Genomic DNA, 12534 nt, shown 5'->3' on the forward strand with positions numbered 1-12534 from the left:
CTGCCAGCTCAGAGCCTAGAGCCTGTTTCAGTCTGTGACTCCTTCTCTCTCTGACCCTCCCCTACTCACGCTGTCTCTCTCTCTCTCCTAGAAATAAATAAAACATTAAAAAAAAAAAAAAAAAGAATTCTAACCCCTTCTTGGGGCACCTGAGTGGCTTAGTGCATTAAGGGTCTAACTTTGGCTCAGGTCATGATCATGCAGTTCCTGAGTCCGAGCCCTGCGTGGGGCTTTCTACTGACAGTACAGAGCCCACTTTGAGTCTTCTGCCTCCCTGCGTCTCTCTGCCCCTCCCCTTTTTGCTCATGTGTGCAGTCTCTCTCTCTCCTCCTCCCTCCTTCCCTCTCTCTCAAAAAAAAAAAAAAAAAAATTCTAGGGGCACCTGGGTGGCTCAGTTGGTTAAGCACCCAGCTTTGGCTCAGGGTATGATCTCCTAGTTGGTGAGTCCGAGCGCCACATGGGGCTCTCTGCTAACAGCTCAGAGCCTGGAGCCGGCTTCACCTCTTTGTCTATCTCTCTGCCCCTTCCCTGCTCTGTCTCTGTCTCTGTCTCTGTCTCTGTCTCTGTCTCTCTCTCTCTCTCTCAAAAAAATTATTTTTTAATCCCTTTTTCATGGAACATTTTCTCAGAAAACTTCTTTAAGGAGTTAGTTTTAGTGATTTTGCTTAGAATTAAGACCTCAGTTAGATCAGTGAACAAATGACATGAGTAGACAGTTCTTCAGAAATGAAAAAAGAGGGGCGCCTGGGTGGCTCAGTCGGTTGAGAGATGGACTTTGGCTCAGGTCTTGATATCCTCGTGGTTTGTGGGTTTGAGCCCCGCATTGGGCTCTGTGCTAACAGCCTGGAGCCTGGAGCCTGCTTTGGATTTTGTGTCTCCCTCTCTCTCTGCCCCTCCCCCATGCATTCTCTCTCTCTCTCTCTCTCTCTCTCTCTCTCTCTCTCTCTCTTTCTCTGTCTCTCTAAAAATGAATAAACATTTAAAAATTTTAAAAAAGAAATAAAAAAGGAGCTCTGTTGAGGTCCTGTTATGTTCTGGGTACAAGTATGTACTTCACATTGAATCTCTACACTAATGCTGAGCAGTAGGTATTCTTCTGTTTTACAGACAAATAGAAATTCAGAGAAATCATAATCAGTAAATGTTGGACCTAGGATTAAAATCTATGTCTATTATTTTAAAGCTTGCCTTTTTTTTTTTATTATTATTCAGACACTGCTCTGCATGAAAAGAAGAAAATAAACATAGCTGAAAAAAATCAATGTGCAACAAACAATAAATGACAGGAATTAAAGGACATTATTTCCAACAGCAAAAAAAAAATTATCATTTATTAATCTATATAAAGACACATGAGAGTTGTAGAGTGTATTACAAAACCTTAATGAAATTTAAATGACCTTAATAAATTCAGAGATTAATGTTGATGAATCGAAAGACTTTTCTACTGATATTCTAGACATAGTCTCTTTTGGTAATTTTTTTCCCTAGTTGTAGATTGTATATATCTAGGTAACTGGCAGCCTAAGTAGTAGATAATACCTCATTTTCCACCAAAGTCCTCTCAATAATATCTGTACTTTGTTTCTTATTTTATTTTTTAAATGTTTATTTATTTTTAAGAGAGAGAGACAGAGCATGAGCAGGGGAGGGGCAGAGAGAGAGGGAGACACAGAATCCGAAGCCGACTCCAAGCTCTAGGCTCTGATCTGTCAGCACAGAGCCTGATGTAGAGCTCAAACTCATGAGTCTTGAGATCATGACCTGAGCCGAAGTTGGAAGCTTAACTGACTGAGCCATCCAGGTCCCACTGTTTCTAATTTTATTTATCTGAATTCTAACACCTGCCTAGTCCATTTTAATTGAATGCATACACTCTAGATTTATTCATTCTGTTGACGGGTATATTGGTTGTTTCCATTCTTTTTTTATTAAAAATAATACAATAAGCATTCTTTGGCAGATAGGGAATTCTCTAGAGTATGTATTTCAACATAGTAGAACTGCTGAATGGGAAAGTAAGCATATCTTCAAATTTACTATATATTACTATTTGCTCTCCTAATTGTTTCAGTTTGTATTCCTCCAGCATGTACAAGAGCATTCATTCTTCCATTGGTTTTATTGTCAGTTTATGTTACAGGTCTTGAAATTCTTTGCCCATCTTGATTGGTCTAAAACGATAGCTCAATATTGTTAATGTATTTCCTTAATTACACATAAAATAAGTCATGAAAATTTATGAGTTTTGACATTTAGATTTCTCTTTTATGAAATGCTGACTTGTGTCATTTGCCACTTTTATTGTTTTATCTTGATTAGTAGGAACTCATTACATATTCTCTAATTATTTGTTATAGGTGTTACACATGGCTTTACCAATCTATAGCCTCATTTTGCTGTTGTTTTGGGTTTTTTGTTTTTTGGCTTTGTACATGGGTGATTTTCTTACAGTTTTCTTCCATAGTTTTTTTTCCTTATAGTTTTAACGGTTTATAGTTTATTGATTTTAAGAAATTCTTAGGGGTGTGTTGGTTGAGCATCTGACTCTTGATTTCAGCTCAGGTCATGATGCCAGGGTCATGGGATTGAGCCCCATGTCGGACTCCACACAGAGCATGGAGTGTGCTTAAGATTTTCTCTCCCTCTGGACTCTTGAATGCTGACAAAAACTGAGGACTGATGGATGTGGGGGGGAGGGGGAGATGGGCATGGAGGAGGGCACTTTGGGGATGAGCACTGAGTGTTATGTGGAAACTAATTTGACAATAAACTATTTGTAAAAAAAATAAAAAATAAAAAAAATAAAAATAAAAATCAGGTGATCATCACTAAAAAAAAAAAAAAGATTTTCTCTCCCTCTGCCACTCTGCCCTGCTTGCACTCTCTTGCTCTAAAAAGAAAAAATAAATTCTTATAATTTCAATAGTTTGTATTTTTTGTATCTCGTTAAGAAATTCTTCTGTACTGCCAAGATCATAGAGATATTCTAGGGGTGCCTGGGGGGCTCACTCGATAAAGCATCTGACCCTGGATTTCAGCTCAGGTCATGATGTTAGGGTTTATGAGATCAAGCTCCTTGTTGGGCTCCACACTGACAGCACAGAGCCTATTTGGGATTCTTTCTCTCCCTCTTTCTCTGTCATCCCCCTGCCCCCAAAATAAGACGTTTTTTAAAAAAAAGATACTCTGTATTTTCTTCTAAATGTTTATTTATTTTTCATATTTTAGTTCTCTGAATAGGAATTTGTTTTTGTATATTGTGTGACGTAGGCTTCCAAGTCTGTTCTGCTGGTCTGTGTTTCTATCCCCATAGTCTCCTGACTTGAATAGGATTATAAGAAATCTTGATAAATGATAGGGCAGACCTTAGACTTAAAAATTGGCTAGGGGCACCTGGGTGACTCAGTCTGTTAAGCATCTGACTCTTGATTTCAGCTCAGGTAATGATCCCAGGTAGTGGGATTGAGTCCTTCGTTGGTCTCTGCACTGAGTGTAGAGGCTGCTTTAGATTCTCTCTCCCTCTGCCCCTCGCCCCTGCTTGCATACTCTCTCTCTTAAAAAAAATATTTTTTTGGCTATTCTTTTTTTTTTTAATTTTTTTTTTTTTATTTCTGAGAGAGAGAGACAGTCAGTCCGCGTGAGCAGGGGAGGGTCAGAGAAAGAGGGAGACACAGAATCCGAAGCAGGTTCCAGGCTCTGAGCTAGCTGTCAGCACAGAGCCCAAAGCAGGGGCTCAAACTCACGAACCATGAGATTGTGACCTGAGCTGAAGTCGGACGCTTAACCGACTAAGCCACCCAGGCGCCCCTGTAATTTATTTTCATATGTTGATCTTAAGTCTAGCAACCTTGCTGAACTTTCATTAATTCCATAATTTATCTGTAGATCTTATTGGTGTTTTTGGATAGATAGTCATATTGTGAAGAATAATAATTTTCCCTTTCTAGTGTTTTTACCTTTTATTTCTCTAATTTGCATTACTGTGCTAGCTAGAACTTCCTAATAAATAAAGTTGAATTTACCATAGATTTTTTTTTAATATGAATTTTTTAATTTTTATTTTTTTTATTTTAGAGAGAGTGAGCATGAGCAGGGGAACACAGTGGGGGCGAGGGGAGGGAGGTTGAGAGAGAGAGAGAGAGAGAGAATGAATCCTGAGCAGGCTCCATGTTCAGTGAGCAGCCTGACATAGGGCTCAGTCCCAGGACCCTGGGATCATGACCTGAGCCAAAATCAAAGAATCTGATACTTAACTGACTGAGCCACCCAAGTGCCCCTGAATTTACCATAGATTTTTGGTAGATAAGTTTTATCAAATTAAGGAAATTCTTTTCCAGTCCTGGTACAGTATGAGTATTACCTATGGTGCTGAATTTTATCTAATGCTTCTTTGGGGCACCATCATCGATTGAAATGATTGTATGCTTATTTCCTTTAATACATTAATGTATCTTTTGTTACTAGATTTTTTAAATGTTAAACATAAACATTTCTTTTCAATTAAAATTAGGTTATTTTTCTTTTCTTTTTAATTTTTTACATTTATTTATTTTTGAGAGACAGAGCATTTAAGTGGGGGAGGGGTAGAGAGAGAGGGAAGACACAGAATCTGAAGCAGGCTCCAGGCTCTGAGCTGTCAGCTCACGAACTGTGAGATCATGACCTGAGCCGAAGTTGGATGCCTAACCGACTGAGCCACCCAGGCACCTCAAAATTAGCTTATTTTTTAAAGGGGAAGAATAAAATGTATGTATATGTAGGTTTATAAAATTCATCTGAGAGTAGCAGTTCTTTGCTTACTGAAATCCACTCCTAATTCAGCTGTATTCACTGATTTTTTTTTTTAATGTTTTATTTATTTTTAGGAGAGAGAGAGAGAGACAGCGTGAGCAGAGGAGGGTCAGAGAGAGAGGGAGTCACAGACTGAAACAGGCTCCAGGTTCTGAGCTGGCAGCCAGCACAGAGCCCGACGCGGGGCTCGAACCCACGAACCGCGAGATCATGACCTAAGCGAAAGTCGGACGCTCAACCGACTAAGCCACCCAGGTGCCCCTGTATTCACTGATTTCAACCCATCTTTAATTAGAGGTTTTTTGTTTTTTTTTTTTAACAACTTTAACTTTCATCTCAAATGCCCACATTCCTAGAGAAGATGATAAACAGTAAAATCATTAGAAACATAGTGATACAAATAGTAGGGAAAAACAATTGAAGAATGTTTAAAAGGATAAATAATGCTTATTTAGTAGGTGCAATTCAATGATATAAGACACGTTAGTTATGAGTGCTAGTATTATAGTAATCTAGTGAAGAAAATTTACCTATAGGATTAAACGAAAGGCAAATAAGCATGTTACTTACCATATATTTATTTTCCTTTATCTATTTACTTTTAAAACATTAACCCAGAAGCAATATGTGCTTATTTGAAATGTATCCTGCCAACCTTTTTTAATACAAAAAAGTATTCTCACATTTTTAATAGAATAATGTAGACATTTTGAAACTACTATGCATTTGTATAAAAGATCTAGAATGCTAATACAATCTCATCAGTCTCTCTTTTTTTAGTTAAAAATTGCAGAGGTGATTCCAAAGTTTATTTGGATGAAAGTTTAGCAGTGAGTACTGTTTTCTCTTAAATCTTCCCTACAAAAGTACTCACGGATGTGCTCACATGCAGACACACACAGGCAAATAAAATATATAAAAGGGCATTCACTGGAAAATTTGTAGTATGAAAAACCAGTTTAACGATCCATCACTAGGGACATGAAGTCCAGCCTTGTAAATGAGATATCCTGCAGCTGTGAAAAAGAATGATATAGTTCCATATTAGTATATATAGATCTATTTAAGATACATAATGAGAAAAAAGATCAAAGCCCAGAATGTTTCTAATGTTTTACCATTTGTGCTCTTTTTTATTAAGAGGGAAGGAAGTGTGAGTGTGTGTGCACGCGCACACACATAATTATCATGCACCCATACTGTGGAATAATAAGCCCCTAAAAGGAATGTAGTAACATAGAAGGATTCCCTAAGACATACTGTTAATTTAAAAAATAATAAAACTGGGACACCTGGGTGGCTCAGTCACATAAGCATCTGACTCTTGGTCTCAGCTCAGGTCATGATCTTGAGGTTTGTGAGTTCAGGCCTACATTGGGCTCCTTGCTGGTAGGGCCAGAGCCTGATTGGGATTCTCTCTCCCCCTCTCTCCTTGCCCCTCTGAGAACACTGCTTGTTGTCTCTCACTCTCTCCCAAAAGAAATAAATAAACTTAAAAAAATTTTAATAAGTAATAAAATAAGTCATGGAACATGTATTATCTGATCTCATATAAAAACAAAGTTGCATGGGGGCACTTGGCTGGTTTGTTTAGTCAGTAGACCATGCAATGAGATCAAGCCCCACATTGGGTGTAGATTTTACTTAATTTAAAAAAAGTTACATATGCATTTTCATCTTTGAAAGTGCATATCATGGGGCGCCTGGGTGGCTTAGTCGGTTAAGCATCCGACTTTCACTTAGGTCATGATCTCGCGGTTCGTGGGTTCGAGCCCCGCGTCGGGCTCTGTGCTGACTGCCAGCTCAGAGCCTGGAGCCTGTTTCAGTCTGTGACTCCCTCTCTCTCTGACCCTCCCCTGCTCACGCTGTCTCTCTCTCTCTCTCTCCTAGAAATAAACATTAAAAAATTTAAAAAAAAAAGTGCATATCAAAAGATCAGGATATATACATACCTAATTACTAATAATGGGTTTTTTAATGTTTATTTTTTTATTTTTATTTTTTACAAATAGTTTATTGTCAAATTAGTTTCCACATAACACTCAGTGCTCATCCATGCCACAAGTGTCCTCCTCCATGCCCATCCCCCCTCCCCCCCACATCCATCAGTCCTCAGTTTTTGTCAGCATTCAAGAGTCTCTCATGGTTTGCCTCTCTCCCTTTCCCCCACCATTTCCCCCCTTCTTCTACCCCTGTTCCTCCGTCAAGTTCCTCCTAATCCTCCTATACGTGCAAACATATGGTATTTGTCCTTCTCTGCCTGACTTATTTCGCTCAGCATAACACCCTCAAGGTCCATCCATGTTGCTACACATGGCCAGATTTCATTGTTTCTCATTGCCATGTAGTATTCCATGGTATAGATAAACCATAATGTTTATTTTTGAGAGAGAGAGAAAGAGAGACAGAGTGTGAGCAGAGGAGGGGCAGAGAGAGAGAGACATAGAATCTGAAGGGGACTCCAAGCCAGATGTAGGCCTTGAACTCAGAAACTGTGAGATCGTGACCTGAGCTGAAGTCAGAGGCTTAACAACTAAGCCACCCAGGTGCCCCTAATAATGGTTATTTCTAAAAAATACTTGAAGGGGGGGAAGTTGAGTTGGGAGGAAGTCTTTATTCTATAGATCTATATTTGAATTTTTTATGAGACATCATTCATGTATTCTATAATAAAGGAAAAAAGTAAAATGTGCTCACTACAGTAAATGAAGACTTAAAGATAAAATTAAAATAAAAAATATAAAAAATATCCACAGTAGCCTAAATACCCACACATACCCTGAGATAACTACTGTTAAAGGCTTGATAAACATCCTTCCAGAGGTGAGGGACATTTTGTGGAAGACATTTAATCTTTAAGCCAAGAAGAAGGAGAGAAAGAGCACCACTTAAAATATTTACACTTAGCTCAGCAGACAATAGCCATGTTTTTTAAGTAGAAAAATAACATGATAGCATGTAGCTTGTTGTCTGTTTTGATTTTACTTTTCATTGTATCCTCAGTGCCTTTATAGCACGTAATAGTTCTTAGTAAATATGTGTTTAAGAAATGAGTGATGGTTGGGATGCCTGGGTGACTCAGTCGGTTAAGTGTCTGACTTCAGCTCAAGTCATGATCTCATGGTTCATGAATTCAAGGCCCATATTGGGCTCTGTGCTGACAGCTCAGAGCCTGGAGCTTGCTTCAGATTCTGTGTCTCCCATTCTCTCTACCTCTCTCCAACTTGCACTCTGTCTGTCTCTCAAAAAATAAACAAAACATTAAAAAGTTTTTTTTAAAAAGAAATGAGTGATGGTGATCTACTAACCATTGGTGAAGCTCTTCCAGTTCTGAAGCCCAAGATTAAGAAGTCAGGCTGGTCGACTATTAGAAAACTACCAACTATAATTAGATCACATTGGGCAGATACTCATTACTTATTACTTCCTGTAGTTTGGATTAGCACCAGTATCATTTAATAACACTGTCTTCTCAAATCTGTGCAAGGCAGGGAAAGCTTTCACTAGGGCAAACAGTCCAGGGTGGCACAGAAAGCTTTGTTTAAGGGGCATCTGTGTGGCTCAGTCAGTTAAACATCCCAACTTGAGTTCAAGTCATAATCTCATGTTTTGTGGGTCCAAGTCCCACATCAGGCTCTGTGGTAACAGCTCAGAGCCTAGAGCCTGCTTCAGATTCTACGTCTCCCGCTCTCTACCCGCCCCCCATGCTCTATCTCTCTCAAAAGTAAACATTAAAAAAAAAGAATAACCTGATAAAAGTTTAAAAGAAAGAAAGAATACCTAACCTTTTCATCTGCTAAGGGCCTCTGGCATTTGTCCCCTTTATAGGCCTTGTCTCATACCCAGAATACTTCTGTACATGTAGCAGAGAAAGGTTTTATTCAGTTACCCATGAAGAAAAGATAGATAATATAAACTGTAGGATTTGGCTTTTCTGTTCTTATGCCTGTCTTCTAGTCAGACAGCCATCAAATTGAAACTGCTTCATTCAGAAATGGTTTTTTATATACATAAGTTTACATAAAGGATAATTATAACTTTATAATTAATTATCATGGAAACAGAACAAGTTTCTAAATTTTTTTTACAGAAACATTAATTTGTACTATTTGTGTTTTTCTTCTTAGTTTCTGCCACTGCCTTCTACAAAGCACAACCTGTAATTCAATTCATGTGTGAAGTTCTTGACATTCATAATATTGATGAGCAACCAAGACCACTGACTGATTCTCATCGGGTAAAATTCACCAAAGAGATAAAAGGTGAATTAATTAGCATTTGGAACAACTTAACTATAAAATGCATGAATATAACAAACTTTTATTGAAAAAATGTTTAAAGTGTCTTTATGTAACATCATCTGTAAAAAAAGATCAGTTATAAAATGTTACATTAAATTCATTACCATTACATCTTAGATAACTGTTTGAAAGAAATGCCAAATAATGAAATTAATATTGATACCAGCTAATATTTTATTAATACTTTGCATCACTAACTACAAGAATAAGAGTATCTCATGGGAAAATGCTTCTATAATATTGTTAAAAGTAGGAAACTTATTCCAAAAACATCATTAGGTCAGAACTGGAGTCATTATTTTTATATATTCTAATATAATGACATCCTTATTTTTCTAAAATGATAGAATATTTTATTCCTTTGAAATTTTATAGATATGGGACTCGCTAGCCTGTTTCATGTGTTATTTTAGAATTGGAATTTCATTATTTCATATACATTCTACAGTTGATCATTGATCTTGCCTATTTTATTTAGAGCTAAAATTTGTACAGTGGTGTTGCATCCTATGTATTTTACTCATATAAATTCATCTCTGTAAGGTCTTCTAGAGAGAAAAAGAAAAAATTTTAATAGTGTTCTAAACTTTGTATTGTATATAATTCATTTTTATCTAAATGTACATCTTTATGTACACTTAAATATACATTTATAGTTTTATATGCAAGCCTATTGACACTGTACTTTATTAGTAATTGAAGGGATTTTTCAAGAGTAATTTTGATTGTGTAAAATTCTTGCCTTGTTCATAACTTAGAACTTAATCCTCATGTAACATGTGACTCCACTGGGGGCACCCAGCTGGCTTAGTTGAACTTGCAACTCTTGATCTTGAGGTTGTGAGTTTGAGTCCCATGTTGGGTGTAGAGATTACTTAAAATATTTTTAAAAATCTAAAAAGATGTGACTCCACTGTATTTAGTTTTTATTATTTAGGCAAGAAGAAAAATTAGATATCCTCTAATTAGAATGAGTAGTACAAATTCTATTTATATTAAGAAGAAAAATTAGATGTTCTCTAATTAGAATGAGTAGTATAAATTCTATTTATATTGTGTTAAATCTTAAATTGTCAAAAGTGTTTTTTTTTTAATTTTAAGATTTTGACTGTTGCAGATAATTTGCAGCTTCTGGTTTGAGTGAAACATTGAATTTTGTTCACTGAACATCTTTCAGTTCCCTGAATAAGTTAGAATAGCTCAGTGCATTCTGCTTGCTCCAATAATCATTCATTCTTTGCCATTCAATACCCAGAGGAGAGAAAGAGAGTCAATGTAATAAAACATTAAAAAAAAAAGTCCTTCCTGTTTTGAAAATGAGCATCCATTTGTCTCAATTTATTTAAATGCCAAAATAACAAAATGTTATATATTGGTGTATTGCAACCATATCGTTGTCCTTTCATAATCTGTATTAACTGCACAGCTAGCATTGTTGAGAGATTAGTGCATTACCCACCATTAATGTGTGATCATCAAAATCCATGGTTTCCAGTGGAGTTGCTGCTTAGTTACCACCTCTGATATCATGAAGTCACTTACATTATTTTGCGGTAACTATGCAATCAACTCATATCACCACTCTATCACAGAAAATACAAGATGTACAGAACAAGGATTCAACTGCTGCCCGAAGAGCATGGACTCGATCTTAACTTCAACTGCTCAGGGGCCCAAAGAAATGACTGAAAAAATGACTAGAAAGCATTATAAAGTTGATGTTAGAGTGAAGGTAAAGCCAAGTTTATAGGTTAAATATTTGATTTATTAAAGCCAAAAACTTTTTTTGGTTGGATGGAGGGTTTTGGGAGGGACCTGGGCAGAGAATTATCTAGTTCATTTTTTTTTTTAATTTCAACTTTTTGCTGAGTCCTAGGTTGAGTCTAATTCTTAGGCACCTTTGACCCTAGATTTGGGGCAGAAAAATCTCAGTTGGATCTAATTGACCAACTGATGATTTTTTTCCTCCATTCAAATTCAAAAAGGCTTTTCTTTCTTTTTTTTTTTTTTTTTTTTAAAGAAGGCTCTTTAACATACATCATGTAATCCTACCATGGAAACTCAGGAGAATCAAGGTTATATGTTCTGTGCTATATATTTGGGCTTAACTTTTTAGCCAGCATTAAGGAATTTGATGGTAACTATTAAGTAGTGATACAAAATGTACTGTAACAAATAGATTTACCTAGTATATTAATTTAGGTCCAGTTGAGCTTTTTCCTAAATATTCAGTAGTAACTTTCAGGTTATTCCTTTGTATAATTTCTCATAATGGTTAAACAGAAGTATTAGAGGAAGTGTATATAGTAAAAGTACCATATATTTATTAAAAAACCAATTTATTTTTGGCAAAAACTTATTTAGTAGGCTATTAGAATATTACTAATAACTTCTTTAATTCAGGGGGAAGACTTGAAAACAAATGGCTAGGTGGTATAGATAACAGAAAAAAATTTATAATTTTTCTATTGTGTTCCCTCCCTAAACAATATTTTTACATCCTGCTTACTTCATATTACTTCATATCGCTTACTTCAGATTTCCTTCTTCTGAGGCCTTCTCACGGTAGTATTTTATTTTCTAGTTTCCTTTATAATATAGAAGCATAGTTTATACTCCAGTTGATCTGAAATTTTAGTTTTACAATAGTAATTACCAAAAAGAACTATGTCACTGATTCAGTTAGAACTTCTCAAGAAAAATCCATACCAATCTGGTATAGTGACACTATGTGCATTTTACATCTTAATTTGTGCTGATATATCAGAAGAAAATATTACTATGAATGAACTTTGTATTTGGTACTGTAGTTAGTAATTATATAGGAAAATAAATTACACTGTTGCAGGGTTTCTCAACCTTGCCACTATCGATATTTTGGGCTTGATAATTCTTTGTTGTGGTCTGGGGTGGGAGGTAGTGCTGTCCCGTGCATTGTAGGATATTTAGCATCCTCCTTGGATCCAGGAGTCCCTAAATCTAGCACGTAGTAAATGCCCATAGCAAACACCACTCCCCCCCCATCATGACAATTAAAAATGTCTCCAGATATTACCAAATGTTCTTTGGAGGGCAAAATTGCCTATGGTTGAGAACCACTGCACAATAGGAATCACAAATATAATAGGGGAACAATGTAAAAGTAACAGCCATAAATACTATCAAAACTAAAAGTTGTCCTTCATCTACCCCTTTTTAGATTTTTTGCCTTTGGAGTCTAGGTCATAGTAATGGAGTTGCTTATCTATAAGCAAGTAGCAACTGTATCAGTTTGTTAACTCTTCTCTATCTAGGTAGCTCCAAGATTGCATTAAATTAATGAAATTAAATTTTCACTTTCTTAGTCACACTAGCCACATTTCATGTACTCCGTAACACATATTGCTAGTGATTACATATTAGCACAAATGTAGAACATTCTGTCATTTCAGAAAGTTCT

General features: G+C 36.3%; 1 protein-coding gene across 3 annotated transcripts in view; it reads left to right on the forward strand.

Moving 5' to 3' along the window:
* LOC120244908 (protein argonaute-3) overlaps positions 1-12534 on the forward strand; it is a 127465-nt gene that overhangs the window by 78244 nt on the left and 36687 nt on the right. For all 3 annotated transcript variants that reach the window (XM_039251692.1, XM_039251693.1, XM_039251694.1), the window contains one exon: positions 8922-9056. In XM_039251692.1, coding sequence (XP_039107623.1) covers positions 8922-9056 — 135 coding nt within the window. The remainder of the gene's footprint in view (positions 1-8921; positions 9057-12534) is intronic.

The sequence above is a fragment of the Hyaena hyaena genome, unplaced genomic scaffold (genome assembly GCF_003009895.1).
Source record: "Hyaena hyaena isolate Hyena2069 unplaced genomic scaffold, ASM300989v1 scaffold_397, whole genome shotgun sequence".
NCBI classification, from domain to species: Eukaryota; Metazoa; Chordata; class Mammalia; order Carnivora; family Hyaenidae; genus Hyaena; species Hyaena hyaena.